General features: G+C 33.2%; 1 protein-coding gene across 1 annotated transcript in view; it reads left to right on the forward strand.

Moving 5' to 3' along the window:
- Window positions 1–377: 377 nt before the first annotated feature.
- LOC150103736 (E3 ubiquitin-protein ligase COP1-like) overlaps window positions 378–21,716 on the forward strand; it is a 405,850-nt gene continuing 384,511 nt past the window's right edge. Inside the window, exons 1-2 of the mRNA XM_090396516.1 lie at window positions 378–1,100; window positions 10,332–10,391. Coding sequence (XP_090252642.1) covers window positions 961–1,100; window positions 10,332–10,391 — 200 coding nt within the window. The 5' untranslated portion in view covers window positions 378–960. The remainder of the gene's footprint in view (window positions 1,101–10,331; window positions 10,392–21,716) is intronic.

Below are 21,716 nucleotides of genomic sequence, written 5' to 3' on the forward strand. Positions count from 1 at the left end.
AGCTCTGCTAGAAACAATTCTATCTACCTACCTGAGAAGAAGATCGAGTAACTCAGGAAGAGGTTGAAAAAAAAAAACCTACCGAAATTTTATTTAATTAGCGATATCTCTTTCGCTCGCTCTTTATATTGTATCACTGATTACCGTGCCATGTTTATAGTTTTAAGAGATTAAGAAAATATAATAAACACGTGATTTGCACACTGAAATAGGATGCTTTTAAAATAAATAAATATTAAATAAATTCATATACTGGAACTTTGTAATAATTTCGACACTAGAGGACGGCATCGATGTGATAGATCAAACTCTTACACTTCACTGCCCTCTAGTGTTGACTTACAAAGAATTATGGGATGAGAAACGCTTGTATTAACAAGGTGGTCGGTGTTTTGGCTAGGAATCCGTCGGTGTTCGAATAGATGTTTCGTCATGAGGTGGAGGGTGAAAAACAATTTGCATTATGGTTGCATATGGGAAGAACACATATGTCACTGTTTGCATGGAAGGTGGCCTGCGGAATAAATGTCACGTGTTAATATCCACAGTTTGTTTATGTGGGTGTTTGTGCACCTTTTCAGTTTTAGGCTTAGTGTCATTAAGGTGATATATTACTCAGATGTCTTATATAAATGCACACGAGTTTGTCCTCACATAAAATATGTAGGTATTTTAGTTTTTGTTCCGTTTTATAGCTGGTGTACATATACACAGGTGAAAACGAGAATGTGTAAAACCGCCTCCTCTTCACGAGAAATAAATGCCACTTAATCTCTAAGAACGCATTTAATCTATGAGTATGATAAACATGATATGTATATAGCAGCCAATGATTGTTAAATAATAAGCCAAACTCTACGAACTACTGTTTCTACAGTATTTAGTATTTTAGGTTGTGTGCGTGTCATATATATATGTATATATTTATATATATCTATATATATGTTACTGTGACCGTCCATGGCATCCACAAACACTCCTCGACTAACACATTCTAGTTCAGCATCCGAGGCAGTGAGACGATGGCGCAAGAGACAATTGCCACCTGTTTTTAATGGAATTCCAAATACGTACGAAGATAAAAATAGTGATTTCTTGTGGTAAGTAGAATACTTATTTCATTTTAGCGTGATTACATAACTGGATACTATTGTTATACTTTAGGATGTGCTGTGAACACACGTGTAATTAAATCTTGAAGTTTTATTCACTGTTTGATTCTGCCACTGTTTGATATCGCTTGAATAGCAACACTGAACAATTAACAGATCATATAGGTATTGAAATTCTGTATTGAGCATGCTCCTTTGCAGAGAATTATATTTTTCGTAGACCAAAATTTTTTCCCACCTGATATACACATGAAATTCTTAGTTATGCTAGTCTCCTAATTATCTTGATAAGTAAAATTCTATTAATATATATATAGAACTGGCATCAGTATATTGGTTGATGAGCAGTGAAGAACAATGACAGAATTGATAAGTCAAAAATACTGACAAGCAGTGCATTTTGTGGCAATCAAATGTATGAGGAGCATAAAGTACAAGGTAAGAAGGTGGGAAAGTGGGACAAGCATAGTAAAGAAAGAAAAAATGCACTTAAGAGGAGATTGTCCAGTCGGGCCAAGGATAATTCAACAAATTCTTTTGCTATGTGGCAAGCAAGAGGAAGAAGAATAATTATGGCCGAGTGACCATTACAAAGGATATGTAGTGGTGTTACTTATTGTGCACTTCACTTATGTCATATTGGTGTAAATATTTTGAAGCATGTAGAAGCGGGGTGAAGTGCTAGGAGAATTAATATTAAGTATTAGGTGTTAGTTGGGTTAGATGTTAATAAGGCTGAAAATAGATGATATATCCACCATGTATTTTAAAGCATGTGCACAACAATTAGTTAATGCCCTTGACCTGGTTATTTAATGAAAGTCTTGCAGTGGCAGATTCCTAAGGTGTGAAAAGAAGAGAAAATAGTACCAGTCCAAAAGCATGGTTCTGGGATAGGAGTTTATAGTTATGGACGAGTCTGTGTATCCAGTGGTGAGCTATGGAAATTTTAACAAAGGGCTCGCATCGTCGAGCTAAAAAAAAAAAAGAAAAAAAAAGCCGTATTTCACACAAAAACTTTTATTAATAACATTTGTGTACAAATTCCAATCAAAAAGTATGAGAGGACAATCAGCCTCTAAAGGCTATCATTTTTAAACAAATATTTCATGATCTAAACATGAAATATTTGCACACAATCAACTTTGTTAATTTATCTTACATAAGAAAAACATTTTTAACTATAAAATATAAGAATGAAATCTTTTATAAATCATTTGATTGGCTACTGGTTTTACCATACGATTGGCTACCAGAAGGGAGAAGGGTAAAGATAGTGAGTCAGCTTATTTTATTTTTCAAACTTGGGCGCATTCGTCATAGAAGAGTTGAAACAATAATTCCAAATAACCTATATGCTGCCGAATAGACTAATTTTTGTTAGGTTACCGTATGAGTTTGTCGCTTAATATGTTTCAAAAAAAAAATTTTTTTTTGAAAAAATAAGAAAGTAAACAAGAAGAACAAGGGACTCGCAAATTTGAGAAAAATTTAACAAAGGCCTCACGCGAGCCCCTTATAGCTCACCACTGTGTGTATCTGTAGTTGTCGTCAAGGTATTGGAGAGATTTGTTATGAATAGAATACAGGATTATGTAAATGGACATAGGATTCTCTATGAAGGGCAAGTCTTGTTTTAGCAATCTGCTTGCATTTTATGATGGAATGTGTTAAATAAGGGAGGTTCATATACGTTGATATTCTTGGACTTTGCAAAAGCATTTGATAGATCACATCAGGATAGGCTTATACAAGCTGTAGAGGGATGGCTAGATGCATTGGGGAACCATATCAGCAAGTTATGTATGATGGAACAACATCTCAAAAAAAAATGAGGGTTACTAGTGGTGTGCCCTAGGGTTCTATTCTTCTATTTATGATGTTATAAATAGAATATAGCTTTTTAAATTGTACATGTTTTTGGTCATAAAGTGTTACAAAATAAAGACTTATTGTTACATAGACCATATATTTATAACATAGTTAAGGTCTTACAAATTGCCTACCGGTTTTACTAGTAACTGACTAGCTTTCTCAAGGCTTGCATAGTACAAAAAAAGGTAAATGCAAAAAAGGTTTAAAAAATACAAAGAACCCTTTAATATTAAGTATTAGGTGTTAGTTAGGTTAGATGTTAATAAGGCTGAAAATAGATGACATATCCACCATGTATTTTAAAGTTCTTTGTATTTTTTAAACCTTTTTTGCATTTACCTTTTTTTGTACTATGCAAGCCTTGAGAAAGCTAGTCAGTTACTAGCGAAACCGGTAGGCAATTTGTAAGACCTTAACTATGTTATAAATATATGGTCTATCTAACAATAAGTCTTTATTTTAGAATATAGCTTTCATGTAGTTTTTTTTAAATTTTTTATTAGAGGTCAGGGCAGTAGAATAATGATTGATCAAATCATTGTCACTTTGGCTTACTGTTAGAAATGTAATGTAGCTTGTCTTTGTATATATATGTGTATACTCTAGATCAGTGTTTCTTAAACTTCAGATATCCACATACCCCTTCTTAAATTTTCATTATTACCAAATATCCCCTTATCAAAATAATAATAAATAAAGTATATTTCATCGTAAATGTCTATTTTAATGAAATTTATATGTTCATGTAAACAACAAATATGATTTATTTTTAATAGAACAAAATTTGGAATAGGTTCCTCTTCATTTCCCATCCATGAAAATCCACATTTCAAGTAATTCATATCATGCGAAGAGTTTTCATCCTTTTCCTAGTTGGTTCTCTAGAGAAGTCAGATGACACACTTTTATCAGTTCCAGATGCAATAATCAACATTTTCTTGTTACTTACAGCTACTTGTATTTGCTATATTGCTCTCTTTTGGGGGGTTTGATAAATCTAATCTTTAACCAATGATCCATACGTAAGAATTTGAAAGCTAAAAAAAATACAGTAGTTACTCGAATATAACTTTTTTCTCCAAAATTAAAGCTAAAAAATCATGTTGCGAGATATGTGCAAGGTTTTTCGGAAACTAAAGTTTTCAGAAAAAAAACTGAAAATGGTGCGACTTACCAAGAAGCTCCTACTCGGCATCACTACTTTTGGCATCAAGAACAGTTTCTTTGTGTGCATCGTCAAAGTCATCTACCCAATTATTTCAAGCAAAAATTACTAGTAATTTACAAGATTTGAGGTAATTTACAAGATTAGAACAGCGAAGAACTGCATATGATTGGTGTGGTATTAACAAAGGATCACACGAACCAAAGACAAATTAGTATTTCAACAGTTGAGTTGAAATGCTAATTCCCTTCAACCGAATTCCATAATATCTGAAACACGTTCACTATATTTCTTAGTTTTAACACATTAACGACGGGGTAGTGTCAAGCAAAACCACATGTTCCACTGGCAACATGTGTATACTTTTTTATCCCAGTTGTCTCTAATTGCACTGTTTGTTGAAAAATATAATGACTCCTTTAATTATGCATAGCTGAAAATTGCCATGTACCCCCTAACGACCTTTCGTGTACCTCCGGGGGTACATGTACCACACTTTGAGAAACACTGCTCTAGATGATGACCTTAATATAAAGGTCGAAACATTGGAAAATTAAAGTAATTATTCCTAACACATTTGTAGTCTCCATAATTTTACTAAATGAATGTTGATCACTGTGTAATGCTAAAAGAAAGTATTCAATTATTTGTTTTATTTTTGTTTTTTTAGACCTTTTTTTTTTGTACAAAATTTGTTATACCACGATGTTGTTATTAAAATGTTTGCATTTGGAGTCAAAATTTAAAAATTACTGATAATTTACTGGTAAATCGGAAAAGTTTTATAAATTTACCATATTACCGGTAATAAAAAAGACTGTAAATTTGCAACCCCTAAACAATACAATTTAAAAATTTCAAAAAAGAAAACAAGTCATGGCATGTAAAGTTCAAGATCATGTTAGATCAAAAATAGTCATAGAAAATAGAATAATATAACAGGTGACACAGTTTAATTATTTATTATTATTATTACGTGACGATTATTATGATTATTATTATTATTATTACGTGACTTCCCTCGATGAGTCTGTGGACTCCAGGGAGTCCACAGACTCATCGAGGGAAGGCACATACTCTACATCTCTATCTCTACCTCAGTCCACTAACTACAACTACACCAACCCCATCTGCCATCCACCACCACTAGTATTTCCACAGACAATCGCAAACATCCATGCCCACAGCGGGATTCAAACCCGCAGCCTTTTGGCTGGAGAGTGGATACGCTAACAACTCGGCCAACCAGGCTGGCATAATAGCATATAATTACATATAGGATAGATTTAGGGTATGTGGACTGCAGAAGTTGGTTGATAGGTGAAAAAGAGGGAATGTGATAGAAATGTTTTAAGTTGCTTATTGGATTTTATAAGATTGATGTAGGTGAAAAAGTTTCAGCACTTGGCTAGCAGGGCCAGAACAAGTGGTCATCCCTGGAAGTTGAATAAAGGTGTTGTTAGTAGGGATGTGAAGACTAGATTTTTTGCTTGGGGAGTTGTGGAATGAGTTACCAGAGGCAGTTGTGAGAGCTTTGTCTGTTAATGGATTTAAGGAGTGGTATGATTGTGTGGATAGATTAGGTCTCCCACAATGTCTTCGGACTCCATAACGGTGCCCATATAATAATAATGATGATAATAATCTAAAAGATAGATGAAAAAAGAAAGAAATTTCAGAAAATCTATGGAACAATTAAAAAGATGCTGAATAAAAAAACAAGACAAGAAACTCAACTAAAATTTTAAAAAGTAATGGCTGCTCCCACTGTATTATATGGTTCAGAAATGGACTATTAAAAAAAAAAAAGAAAGTAAAATACAAGCTGCAGAAATGAGATTTTTATGAGCAATTAAAGGATGTACAAATTGGACCATATAAAAAATGGGCACATCAGAAGAACGCTATATATTTATAATGTAAATGAGAAAATCAAGAATATAGAAAGAAATGGAAAGAGCATCTACTTAAGATGGAAAAATAATGGCAACCAAAGCAAAAGAGACCAGTTGCAAGATGGAAAGACCACTGAAGCCAGAACAGGCAAATGCCTAATCGTTGAAGAGAAGTTTTTTTTATATTTTATTTATTATTATTATTATTATGTGAAATCTTCAAGGAGTCTAAAGACTTATCAAGGGAGGGAGGGCACTTACTCTACAACTCTCTGTCTCCACTACTCAATCCACCAAATACAGTGAACTGCATCATCTACAACACTGCAATCTACTGCCCACCACCACCACTAGTATTTTCACAGACAATTACGAACATCCATGCCCATGGCGGGATTCGAGCCTGCAGCTTTTTGGCTGGAGAGTAAATTCGCTAACCACTCAGCCAGTCAGACCAGCATATATATTATTTATATATTTGTATCTTTTATTATTAGTTTAAATGTGTAATGTCTAATTTGTGGCATTTTTCGTTCTTTTTTACTTGATTTGTTTCTGTGTTTGAAATTCAGTATTTTTGAAATTTGCCATGCGATAGTTGCTAGTATTCCACATGACTTTTGGTTATTGGAAAGAGGGCATCCTATACATTTTACCAAATGTTCTCATTTTGGTCAGTGAATTCCACATTCTCACTTCAATTCCCATAATCGATTTTTAAAATTAATAATAGATTATTACTATGTTATTTTTTTTAGGGGTGGGGGAAGCAGTATTAAAAATGATATGGTACTTCTAGCATTATCAGCACCTTTATTACACGCACATGCAGTATATTTAAAAATTTGTAACGTTCAGCGATTTTTTTTATATGCTTGCCTATTATGCAAATAAGCTTAATTATTTAGTGAAATTTACATTTTCACTATATCTGTTAAGATATTTGCTATATAAAATTTATTAAAAATTACGATATGTTTACTTATTTTTAGATACTTCTACTGTGTGCTATGTTCTTATTCCAAAAACATTACTCCACTATAAAGTAAAAATATCAATAAGTAATTTTTTTCAAAGTTTTCTTTTCACATCCTTCTCATTTTCAATTTTTTCCTGCTGGCAAAGAAAAAAAAAAACCTGAAGTTTCACCTGAAGTTTTACAAGACTCGTCAAGAGTGATTCCTGTTTTCCAAATCATAGATTTGTTATGTTATCATGATTTCTAATTTGCTTATAGAAGATGCACAACTTGTTACATTCTACCTGTGATAATTGTACTCTGAATCAGATTAGTCTCAGTTTTCACAGTACTTGAACACTAAGTTTTAAAAATATATACTATTATTATTATCACATCCTCCATGGAGTTAACAGACTCAATGTGGGAGGTTCACTCAACTGACAACATACAGTATTATATTGAACCTTAAAATCCTTAACACTCTCTGCATTAACAACATATTCTGGTAAAAGTGTTTTATTAACCCACAATTCTCCATGAAAAAATCTATTCATGCCCTCCTTCAACACTTTTTTATAGGACTTCTAGCAATGGCCTCTGGTTGTTCTCTTGTGATAACTCCACCTCTCTATTAATCTAATAAAATCCCCTCAATAACTTAAAACATCTCTGATATTTCTTCCTATCTGCTGAACTCTGTAATTTACATTCCTTTAACCTCTCTCTCTCTAGCCAAATTCCAGAGTCCTGATATTGCTTTAATCACTTGTCTCTGGACCTTCTCCAATTATGTCCACATCACAATGAAAACTAAGTAACCAAATCTGAGCACAACAGTCCAAGTGTGGTCTGACTAGTGCTTTATACAGTGATCTAACCTCCTCCATATCCCTACATGTCATTGTACTCCTTTATCATAGTGGCAGTGCAATTTGAGCTCTCAGTCTACTGTCAAACACCAACCCCAGATCCCAAATCTCATCCATTTCCTGAAGTATAGTTCCATCAATACAGCACACAGCTTTATCTCAGCACCCCAAAACACAACACCTAGCACTTATCAGTGTTAAAATTACAACCTCCCATCCTTTTGTCTAAGCTAAAAGTATTCAAATCTTCCTGAAGGGAATTAATATTAGCAGTGTTCCTTATAATTCTCTCCATTTTCACATCAGCAAACAACTGAATATCTTCCAGTCAATCCATATGAAATATCATTAACAAATTCTTGTTCATTGGATCATATCTTCAAAACCTTGTTTATTAGTATGTTAACGACACCTAGTTTTTGTGTTGGGTGGTGGGAGGAGTTTATGTGTATATATTGGTCAGTATGTGTGTAGGATTACGGTAAACAGTGAAGGAAAGACTGCCAGAAGGAAGACGTGCAACAAGTGTATCCAGAAAGGAAACGAGTTCTGACTTTCAATTTCAATTGTGAAATTGTATGTGTTTGTGTTGTTTTAGGTGGCCGAGGAAAGTGTCTAATGTGTGGCGGCCATATGAACATGAATTAAAAGTTATCAGCAGTACCTTCCTGAAAAATGGCTACAGCCAAAATACTATCAACAAAATTCTTCACAAGACTCCACTTAAAAACAAAAATAAACTAGATTACAATAAAACTATCCATTCCATAAATTTAAGGTGTATCAAATAAAATAAACAGAATACTACAGAAATACAACCTTAATGCCGCCTTTTAAACCTCTTGCAAAATTAAAAAAACTCATTCAACTCATCCAAAGATCCATTTCCTCCACTGGTCAACCCTGGAGTATACCATATTCATTGCACCTATAATTAGGGTGAAACAAGACACACAATTCCTATCAGAAAAAAGGAACATATTCAGAGGATATGTTGCAAAAAGTGGGCAAAATAGTGCAGAGGATCACTTTGTTAAGAAATGCACTTTGGAATTTGACTTTATTTATATGGACATTAATAACAAGTAGAGATTAGGAAGTTATTTATTATGTGGCATCTCCATGGAGTTCAAGGACTCATGAGAAGGTATCTACATCACACAGCCTAAATCTATTACTTAATCCTCCATCTACACATAACTCTGGTATCAACAGTGCCTTTTGGTCTGAAAGACCTAGGTTTGAATCTTATCTAGGATGTAAGAAACCTTTATAGATACTTTTTAATTGAAGGCAAGTTAACTAGACTCACATGGAGGTTTTCCTGGCCAGAAGAACACATCTAATTTATAGACATCGCAGAGAAACTTGCTTTGTCTTGAATTTACAGACAATTGACAGTTTATCTTTCAAAAAATCTGGTCACCTTAGTTATAAATCAAATGTTTTAATCCTTCTTTTGATTAACCAGATTTCTAATTTAAGCTTATTTTTGATATAGGAAGCTATAATGTTTTGGAAGTGTTTTGATAATGATCATCAATAACTTTTATAGTAATTTTTTTATTTATTTATATGGTCTGATCTTAATCTTTACAGTACATGTAATGTCTGATAACCAATAACTGTAGCTTTCTTGATTATCTGTACTTTTTTTAATCCTTGCTTATAACAGAATGGACTAATTTGATTATAGAGGTGATTTTTGTATTCACAAAGGTTTTCTTTTTTCATTATTAATAATCGATAATGAAAGTGATACTAAAATTTAACATTTTGGTGAAATTTCAAATATCTATTTTTTGCAATATATATATATATATATATATATATATATATATATATATATATATATATATATATATATATCCATACAGGTTGTCTCTTAAGCCTTTCATCATAGGAAAAACAACCCCAATCAAAAAAAAAAAAAAACCAAAGAAAAAAGGCAAATGGAAAATTTTTATTCACAGAGCTTGCTCACTATGCCCATTGTTCTCAGTGCACAAATTTGGACATATCCAGTTAGCAAACTCATGGTGAATCATGTCAGGAGTTTTTTTAAGCTTTGCAACAAATCTGACAACTCTGTTATTAATTGCCATCAGCATGAGCTAGACCCAAGAAGCATTATAGGATTCAGTCTTCCATTCTCAGATGTTATGCCCTGTAGAAGTAAGCAAGTATTGAATTTTACTTTTTAGAAATGCAAAAATATCAATTTTTCTTATGAATCCAGACTAATGGGACATCCTGTATATACATATGCCATTTCATAATACATTTGTTGATTGTTTATGCTTTAGTATAATTGACTTTAGTATTTTAGTATAATTTTGTTGTAACTAAAAATGCTATTATCTAACCAAGAAATTACTAGTTTTACCATTTCTTTCACGTATATAGAAAAATCATTTAAGAATTTTTTTTTTTTTTTTTTTTTTTTTTTTACAGCCCAATTTGTTTTGAGATTATTGAAGAGGCTCATATGACAAAGTGTGGGCATACATTTTGGTAAGTTTTTTTGTGAAGTAAAGTTACTAAATTTACTGTTCAATTTAGAAATGTATGTTAATGTGTAGTGAGAGCTGTCAAAAACAGAAATAAGTAAATAAGCTATATTTTTATGTGTGCATCAGCAGACAAATCTGGCAATGGAGTGTGATGTCAAAAAAAGATTTCTAAGTAGTCACTTCCATTGCTGATAGAATAATAGCCTTAACTTAAATGCAAAATTAATATTCCAGCCTGGTTGGCTAGCATACCTACTCTCCAATGAATGGGCTGTAGATTTGAATTCCACTGTAAGCATGGATCTTGCGATTGTCTTTAGGTGGGAGATGAATTTCATTGCCTGGCAAGAAACTGCTGCCTTACTTGTTAGAGGCTTGAAGTGACTTCATAAAATTCTGTTTGGTTTCTAGATTTTGTAAAGAAATAATAAAAACAAAATATATATAAAAAGAGAGAATTTCTTAGCCAATCTGTGGTACTAATGCACTATAGGCTTACAACCTTTTGTGAGTGGGAGTCGCATAAAAAAAAATCCTTACATCATGTACTGATTGAGACCTCAAAGAAAAAAAATCCAAGAATGTTTTCTACAGTCAATTCTCAGACTACACTACAGTACTCAACACAAAACCTCCTTATTGTAAGCAAAGATTTTAATGCCCAAATGGGATCTAATGTTTCATGAAGCATAAAAAATTACTTTTCACATATCATGTATCAGAGATGCAATTGAACATCTGACTGAACTATGCAACACATATAATGTTAACCTTGTCAGTTTACAAAGCCAATTTCCATACAGACCTGAAAGCAAATGGAAGACTTAGGAATACCCAGATGGAATAACCACATTGTTGCAGCACAGAATTGCAGAATGTAAAATAGTGTAAAATTAAACTCTCACCATAGAGTAGTAAGTGCACACAAAACTTTTGCCTTGGTAGTTTTAAATTTAAAATAAGAATAGGAAATAAATATAAATGGGAAGGCCAATTAAACTAATTGAAGGTTCAGTGCTTGATGAATTATCTCAGGAATTGATTTATATTGCATAATCAGTCCATGATTATGCAATATAATCAGGATAATGCAATATTTCAGAATAATATAGCAAAAATGCTATATTATTCTGAAAAAAAAAATAACACAAACTGCTGAAGAATTAATAAATGCAGCAACATTAAACATGGATTACGTGGTGTGGTGTGGGGTATTGTTCTTTTCTTTGTTACCCTGCAATACAATACTATACAATACCCTGCACTACACATACTCCATACATATTTGGACAAATTAAAATCCATAAAGAAGGCTACCCAATGATCTCAATAAAAAAACTCTACCACATCACCTTTATCAGAATTCTTAGTAAAACTTCTCAAATCTATTATTAAAATCACAGATGACCTGTTTCAAAAAATATCAACCCTAACTGTATCCCACGATGACGTCCTCACTTCATTGGACACAACCTCGTCATACACCAATGTGGATGTCTCCAAAACACTAGACATCGTTCACGAACAAAATTAACACCCAGTGATATAACCCTGATAAAACTAATCCAAATTTCTGGACTCCTAATGGGCCAAAATATTAGTGGACAATTAGCCAAATTGTTTCTATCTCATTTGGAATCAAATCTACTCCCCCCCCGACATTACCTTTTACGGCCAATACATGGTCAATGTTCTATTCACTGGAGACCAACATCCATTATTTCTTTATAAGCAGCCCAACTCTACTATATTAGATGAAACCCAGCAGCACTGTTCAAAGAAACCAAATAAAATGGCTCGTCCACCAACTCAGACATCCACCCTCTGTATCCTTTGATGCTCTGGTCCTCTACTCCCCTTCGGGCAGACCCCGAACTCCATATTGGAAATACATCTGCAATATTCTCCCTGTTTCCCTCCAACTCTCTGCATCAGAGATCCTTCAATTAGCATATGACAGAGAAGCCTGGTTTTCCTTCACGTCATAACCTCCAAGTCCTATCTTAGTGTATACAGACTACTTATTTGTTTTGATTGGTTTCCGTATTTATAATTTTAAAATTATAAATAAATTATGATGATGAAGTGTCCCTTAATGCAGTAGACTAAAGTTCACTATAGAAGCAGAACACGAAAAATCCATAAACTTCGTTAAACCTAACATTAATTAGAACCACAACAAAATAGCTATTCCACAAACCTACACATACTGGTAACTACCTGCACTTTAACTTGTATCATCCTTATTCTGTTAAAAAAAAAATCAGTCATTTTAGTACGATTTATGAACGCAAGCAAATTTACGACTAACATATTATTATCTTAGCACGTAAAAATTAAATTAATACAGAGAAGCCTGGTTAGAAACCAAAATTACCCAAGACAACTAATAAATTGCACCAACCAAACAGCAGAAACCCGTCAAAACAGTCCCATAACCAAAGCAAACTTCCCAACACAAATCATTAAACTGCTATATATCCAGAACACATACAAAGCCTATGAATATATTTTTAAGCACACCGACTATAAATTAGTGTTTACTGTGAATCAAAAATTGGCAACACTCTTAAAATCTACCAAATTTCACACATACAAGGAAACATTACAATACCACAATGTAATATACAAGTTTCCTTGCCAGAAAAATTGCATTGTCACCTACACAGGTTCCATGATCAGATCATTATGGGCAAGACTATGGAAACACTTCTGTGATTTCAACATACCAATCCCAGAACATATAAATAATAAGAAGTGTAAAAACCAGAATGAAAACAAAATATCGTGAAAACAGAAATTGCAGCTTACACTCCTCTTGAAAGAAACATACCCTGCAAATTGAAAAAGCCATAATATTAGACATACAGAAAAATGAAACAGTGCTAAAGATGTCAGAAACTATAACCATTAAATGTGACAAAAACTCCATAAACATCCACTGCCCCAATGTAATCTCAGCAAGTTGGAAGCTTCACAAAATGAAAATTAGGTCATGATTCCTGCCAGTAGAAAAAAAACACAGATAAACCTGAGGCAAAAACACTATGCCGACATGACATAGCTTCCACTTTGCCCATGAGCTCCAAGACAACACTCAGTCGAAACAGCTCACACCTGTAACTCTCACTCCTAATCTTCACTTATTATATTTTATCTTCTTCTTTTTCTAAAAAATTTTTTAGAAAGATTATAACATTGCATTTCCTCATATGTGGTTTTGGCAACGTGATGCTGCTGTGAGTCAACCAATGTGCAGTATTCATGAACACAGTTTATTTACATTAATGCTTGCTACATCTCTCCATGTGTAGGTGTTTCACTGTGAATTATAAACTGTTTGTAACTGTTTTATTTCATAGGTTGACCAAATTGGTTGGCATGTTCCATTAAGCCAAGCTATTCAGAGTAACTTTTGTTTGCAAAAATTATTCTGAATTTTTCATTTGCATATCTGATGTAAGTAAATGCTTTTATTTATGTCATTTACACACACATATATGATTGCTTAAAAATGTTATTAAACAATTTTATGCATCTGCAAATTGAAAAAAAAAAAGGAGAGGGAGGCAGTGATTTGCTATACAAAAGTAGTCTGGAACCTAATGTGTCATATGACCTTTGTATAATGAATGAATATATAAATAAACCCATGAATCATGCCTCTGCTCCACTTTTATGACAGTTTTAGCATCATGCCATTAAAACCATTGTATGAATAAATGCATAAATTGTGATTGGTCATAATTGAAAAGTGTCGTGATGATCCACTTTACATCATAAAGTGATGAAAATCATATCTTACATACAATTCTTACACAGGAGACACTTGCATAAGAATTATATATACATGTTATGAATAATTGTTCCTTTATTAGTAAGAGTTCAGTCTATTTCCCAGCATTTTGAAATATTTAGATCATCATAGTGATTTAGATTAGGTTGATTGTAAAGGATTTCATATCATTCTTTGAAGAGTTTCTTAAATTTGGAAGGACTTGTGCAAAAAATATTTGTTTTGTTCCATAGGATTCTGTGGTTAGTAGAAATTCTTTGTTCTGCAAGACCAGATCTCTTGCTTGGAAAAAATGGATGTTATCCATACGTTATGATTGTTGAATGTGCGGTACTACTTGACATAATGAGACAGAGAGAGATTCCTGCAATCTCTCTCTCTCTCTCAAATCTAGTATACACTTTGGTGCTAAGAGAGGACGTTTATCTTTAGTGTAAGGCTGGATAGAAGAAACGTTGTTTTAATTGCACGAAATTTGTCTGGAAATTATTATTTTAAATCATCTGCATTCAGAAATAACTCTGATATAAGGAATGGAAATTTTCTTGATATTTTAACTATTAATAGGATAGTTAATTATTTAACATTCTGTAATGTATATGGAAGGTAACAGTGTTACCTTCCATAGTTCTTGGTCGGAATATATCACTCTACTGCAGGCATAAAATAATTCCCAATCTTGAAAAATTCACTGGGAGTTGAGATGTTTCGTCAATTCGTTAGTGCTCTCATTTTCTCAGAAATGATAGGTAATGAACAACTCCCCAGAAGCATTTGATCCTAACATCAACATTAGACCATTTTTCAGTGCCTTATGTCCTTGTAGCTTCTTTCATTCTTCATAAGATATGTTTTCTGGGAATCTTTGCCAAAATAGACTAGTTTTTGTTGAATACTTGAAAGTGTAAGTAGCATTGAACAAGTTCTTAAGAATTTCCTAAGAAATTTGTTACCTGCAGCTTTATCTGTTGATACTTCCTCTCCATTCCAGTTCTATTCTTAAAATGCTTAAACTATCCATGTCATGCTTTAAATTCAAAGGTGCAGCTCTTTTCTTAGATCAGAAATGCAGTCTGTGCTCTTCTCACAGATCATTTCTGCCAACACATCTGTATCATTATTTCTCATTTCTCTGCAAACAGCTTCAGCGGCTTCTTTTTAGGAAACAGTAAAATTACCTCCTTAATCTTTTTTTTTCAGACCATCCTCAGACCATGTGTATGCTTTGCTTTCTAACAGTATTTGTCTTTACTGGAGATTATCTTTCACAATTCATCATTCATATCAGCCATGCATTGCATTGCATTAGACCAGATGTAAAACTGAAGATTTGTTCTTTTCTTGAGCTGGAAACAAATCTGAAACTAAAATGCAATGAAGGTGTTCAAATTTTGGTAGGCATGCAAAAAAATACATTGAATCACATTTTTGTTTAATAATTATTTATTGCATGACATTTTTTTCTACTCCCATTCATATACTTATTGTTAATAGGTGTTATCAAATTTCACTTGTTTCAGTAAATGAAGAATTGCATGCCTCAAGGTTGTTATGAAGTGGATTTGACAGCATTTTTTAATGTGTTCAAAAAAAAAAAAAAAATCAGTGATGTGAATGTTGCAGTAATCAGTATCAGTGCCGTAACGAAAGAGCTGCTTGCCACAGGCTCAACTAGGTTTGGGGCACTAAAAATTTAAAATAAATAAATAGATATAAAAGTCCACTATTTTATATTATATTTTTAAATTTTGGCAATACGCTGCTTTAGACACACAAATTCTGCAACACATTGCAACTCATTTTGATGGGGTTAATAGTAAGTATTTAACATATTGCATGTAGTAAAATTTAACTTGTTACATTTAAATTTTTCAAAATTTTTGGGTTCGGGGGATGCAAGTTAGAAACTTGCCACAGGCGTTTCATACCCTCATTACTGTACTGAGCAATATCATGTTAAACTGACACCATATTAAATTTCATTTATTGTATCTTAATATTGTTGGAGCTACTACACAGATAAGCATTCATTATGCGAATGCTCATCTGTGTAGTAGTGTGGTATTTGACCAAAGGATCCTGTAACCAGCCACAAAACAAAGTGGGCAGAAGATGCATACAAACAGACATAATATGTTAGTCTCATAGTCTTAGTGGCTTTGACCTTTTAGCCAGACAAAATAATTTATCTCAGAATCTTCATTCTGAGATAAATTATTTTGTCTGGCTGAAAGGTCTTATAAAATGCATGAATATTCTTTAGAATATAAATAGCACATTCAGAAACACCTCTTAGCATGTGCAATTGATACTCTTTGTACGTGGGGGGCAGGGGGGATGATGTGTATGTCTGAATTTAATTTTTTTTTTTTTTTTTACAAAAAATTGGAAACAAAAACAAATCTGTAATTTAGAGACGCATCCTTGAATTTGGAGATTTTTACTTGAAGTAAATCCTCAGAGGAATAGTGGAATAAAAAAAAATGGTGGTGATCTATTTTTTGAGAAGGAATAATGTGCAGAGGAATCATATGTTGATACATATAAGTAGAAATGACCCATCTGTTTGCATTTGATTAAACATCAGGAAAGAATAACTTGCCCTCACATTTCATTTCTATTAGGAATGTGATTTTGGGATGACGTCAGTTCATTTTTTGCAGAGGCATATCAAATTCTTCATCTGAATATTGTCTTTTTAAGATCATCATTGATTTAGTTATTCACATTTGATGTCACTTGATCAACCATATGGTTGCTCCTGTATGGCATAGTGTTTTGAGAGTGAAGCCTTTTGCTAGATAAAGTGGTACAGTCGCAGATTACTTTCCATGCAGAGTTAGTAGAACACTCACAAGCCTGTGGTGAAATTCAGACATGCAGCCTCTTTGCTGGAGAGCAGATATGCTAATCACTCAACCAACCAGGACATCTATCATTGATATTAACAGCCATATTAAAAGTAGATGCCACATTAATTGCAATTGGATTATCTAATTGGATATATAGGAGAAGACAATAGGCTACCTATGGCACTTCTATCAGAGGAGCCTATGGTTTTCTATGAACTGTGTGCTAATTGTGATATCACTTTTTTTTAAAATCAATGTATCTGTGGCAGAAAAGCTTTTTAGAATTTGTATTTGTAGAAAAGATTTTTTTCCCTTTGCTTTAAATATTTTCAAACAAATCCATTTTGAGATAAAAGTACTTTTATTAAAAAAATATTTTTTTCATTGTATGCAATTTAGGTATAATTGCCATACCTCGTTGTGATTATGGTGAGCATTCTAAATACATTTACACGTATTCAAGTAATTTGATATTTTCCAAAAATACTGTAAATTGAATTTATCATCATCATCAAATTCCTAACGTGTACCATCAAGAGGTGTACAGGATATGATATAGTTCGCCCACCGTTTGTAGGTCCCTGCTTCGTGTCTTTCCAAGAATAGTCGATTCATGCTGAAGGGGAGAAAGAAATGAAGGACGTCCGAATTGGTTGCCAACACGCGAAATCATGTGCTTTATAGGTAAAATTTTCCGACTGGTAATAATAAACAACTCATCCCACAATACGGATTACCCTATTATCCGAATGGATTCTCCTTTTTCTGAGATGCGCAGAAGTGTCGAAGGATCTCTAATCGGTGGGCGAACTATAGTACTACTACATGAAAAACTTACATTACATCATTACTAACTTCCTATATACAGTTTTCCTAAACTGTTACTTGTCAAGATGCCAACATTATCAGATTTTATATTTCTGTCTTCTAAGGCACTTTTACTGTGTCAATCGACCTACATCTTGGTATTCCTCTGTTAACTGGATCTTTTTGCTAATCTTTCCTTTCCCATTCTGTTTAAGTGATAATACCACCTGAGATTAGCTCTGCTAACACATTCCTGGATGTTAACAATGCCAAGTTCTTTCCTAATATCCTCGATTTTAATATGATATTGCCATTGATGCCATCTGTTCATGCCTCTGATCTTTCTCAAGACTCTCATATCTGTAGTCTCTAGTCTTTGGTCAAGTGCTTTATTTCTGACCCAGCTCTCAGATCCAAAAGTTAAAATTGGTTTGAACACTGTCTTGTATACAGCTAATTTAGTGTTTTGACTAATTTCTCTCTTATTCCCTATAAATGTATTCAGTTGACTTTCTATCATACTGGCTTTGTTGATTCTGTTGTCTATTTCTATATTTAATTTACCATTTTCACTAAAAATTGTGCCTAGGTAGCTGAAATGTTTTACTTGTTCTATAAGTTTTCCATTCACAATGCAGTTGATATTTTCAATGCTTCTTCCTATTTTCATTGTCTTTGTCTTGTTATTGCTGACCTTCATATCAAATCTATAACAGTTATTCAATTTAGTCAGGGAATCTTGCAGACTTGTACTGGATTTATTTAGAAGTATAACATCATCTGCATACAACAAAGCTGAGATAAATGTTTCCAATTTTGATATCAGGTTTAATACCAATTTCCTTCATAATGTGATCCATATAGATAATGAATAGCAGAGGGGTTATTGTACATCCTTGTCTGATGCCCTATTTAACATTGAACCATCTTCCTTTACTTCCTTCAATTCTAACTGCTGACTTACAACTCAAATAAAGACTGAGTATTGCTTGATAATGCCCCATCAACACCATACAACTGTAGCATTTTGAATAGCTTTTCTCTTGGTATCTTGTCATATGCCTTTTCCAGAGCTACAAAACTTGAATACAATCTTTATATTCCCATGATTTCCTGAACTATTTGTTGTAAGGTGAAAATCTGATCCTAACAGCCTTTATTTGTCTGAATATAGCTTGTTCTTCACCAAGCTTCCCTTCCACAATCCTTCTCAACCGTTTCTCAAGTATACTTGCATAAATCTTACCAGGAACACTTATTAGGGAAATACCTTTTGTAATTCTCACATTCAGTTTTATTTCCTTTTTATATATACGTACTATGAGAGCTATTCTCCAATCATCTGTCATTTGTTCCTCTGTCCAGGTCTTCTGAACTATGGAGTGCAGCCACTGTAAGATGTTTATACCTCCATACTTTCTGGTCAAATATCATCTACTGCAGCTGCTTTTCCACATTTCAGGCTTTTGATGGCTTTTTCTGCTTCAAGTATGGATATGTTCCTGACTGCATGCCTATTGAGCATTTTTTTACCACTGTACTGTCTTTCATTTAGCAATTTTTAGAAGAAATTACTCCAAACATCAAGGATATCTTTTTCTTCAGTTTTCTTATCGCCTTTATCATCTCCAGTTCCTTTCATAGTACTCAACAGCCTCCAGAATATTTTGCCATCTTTATGATATTTATTTCCTATGTTCTTACCAAAGTCTTCCCATGACTTTTGATTAGCTAGTTTTACACAGTGTTTAGCTTTCTTACATTTGACTCTGTATTCTCTAAGAGAACAAGCTGGGTTAATTACCAGGAATCTTTCATATGCTTTCTTCTTTTCCTTTATTTTGTGCACTTTTTTATGTTGGAACATTGTGTTAGTAATAACCAGTCCATATCCCGAGCAGAAATATCAAATATCAGAATGGGGAACTGAACAATAAAACTTATTTGTGCCTAAGGTTCTACTAAGGTAGAAGTGGAGAAATTTTTTGAGGCTTTAGAGCAGTGGTTGCCAAAGCAGTTGATATAACATTGTTAGGGGTCGATAGAAAAATGTAAGACATCGATCTACGGGTAATATTTAATTCAGTTAACTTGGATTACCTCCATCCTGAATGACAATGCAATTAAGAGTGAATCATCGGAACAGTGACATGAATAGGACCTGTAAGATGGAGCAATTTATGAAAATAGTTATGGAAGCCAATCAAGGCCAAAATGACGTATTTACCAATAAATGGATGTTGGTGGTTCCCGCTGGGCAACGAAGCACACACCCTTCACATTGACAACGTTAGTAAATTGTATACTAAGGTAATATAAGTCTTATTTTCATATATATAAGGAAGATTGTATTATTGTTATTTTGTTTTCTAAATTAAATTTTATATTTTATGTATTATTTATCCCTCCTATCAAATATGTAATGTTAAGAAGGACGTCAAAAACGTATCCCCTTTGACGTTAAGCCAGTATAATAATATATACTATATTATACATACAATAAACATTGTAACTGTAAAATAAACAATCTAAAAACTCACATAAGCATCTTTTTTGCTTGTCTATTTATAATTACGTAATAATAAAATAGAGGGGATCGATAAAAAGTAAAGAAACTCTTGAAGGGGTCGACGGTCAAAGAAGTTTGGCAACCCCTGCTTTAGAGAAAGCAACTGACACAATGAAAAATGAAAAATTAGTCCTTGTTAGGGATCTAAATAGCAGAGTAGGAGATGATTGTCAGAAATATAAATATATTTTGGGAAAATTTGGAGAAAAGAGCAAAGCTAATAATAATGGCAAATACCTGTTGGATTTCTGCTCGGGACATGGACTGGTTATGACTTACACAATATTCCAACATAAAAATGTGCACAAATTCACATGGAGAGAAGAGGCAAGAAATAAGAAAAGTCTCATTGACTATGTTATTGTATATGGTGATATTTTCTCACTGGTGCAGGACACTAGAGTGTACAGAGGATTTGAAATTGGAAGTGATCATCATTTAGTCTTGAGCAGGATAAAATTGAATTTCATACTGAAAAGGACATGTAAGAATATTTTAAAGTGAATAAAAGTTGGGCAGCTCTTAGATATAAACTGTAGACTGAAATACACAAGCCTTATTCAAGAAAAAATGAAAGAGTTTGAGAACAGGAACCAAACCTTGGAGATTCAGGTGCCAAGACCTGAAAAAAACACTGATTGATTCAGCCAGAGAGACGTGGTGAGGTTGTCTGCAAGGATAGAAAAATCAGAAATCCATGGTGGACATAGGAAGTTAAAGAAAAGAAAAAAGCATATCAAAAATTCTTGGCATAATCAGCTTGTGCTCTTAGAGAATACAGAGACAAATGGTAGAAAGCTAAACACTGTGTAAAACTAGCTAAACAAAAGTTATGGGAAGAGACTTTGGTAAGAACATAGTAAATAAATATCAAGAAGGTGGCAATATATTCTGGAGGTTGTTGAAGCTCAGAAATGGAGAAAAGAGTACTGTGAAAGGAATTAGAGATGATAAAGGTGACATGAAAACTGGAGAAAAAGATATCCTTGATGTATGGAGTCATTTCTTCAAACAATTGATAAATGAAACAATCAGTGACAGCACAGTGATTAAAAAAAAAAAAAAAAAAACACTCAACAGGCTTGCAATCAGGAACACATATGCATACTTGAAGTAGAAAAAGCCATCAAAGCCTGAAATGTGGAAAAGCAGCTGGAGTAGATGGTATTTGACCAGAAATGCTCAAGTATGGAAGTATAAACGTCTTGCAGTGGCTGCACTGCATAGTTCAGAAGACTATGACATAGAGGGACAAATGACAGATAATAGGAGTAGACCTTTCATAGTACCCATATATAAAAA

Source organism: Typopeltis vanoorti, chromosome 8 (genome assembly GCF_054136105.1).
Source record: "Typopeltis vanoorti isolate ZY-2024b chromosome 8, IOZ_Tvanoo_1.0, whole genome shotgun sequence".
Lineage (NCBI taxonomy): Eukaryota > Metazoa > Arthropoda > Arachnida > Uropygi > Thelyphonidae > Typopeltis > Typopeltis vanoorti.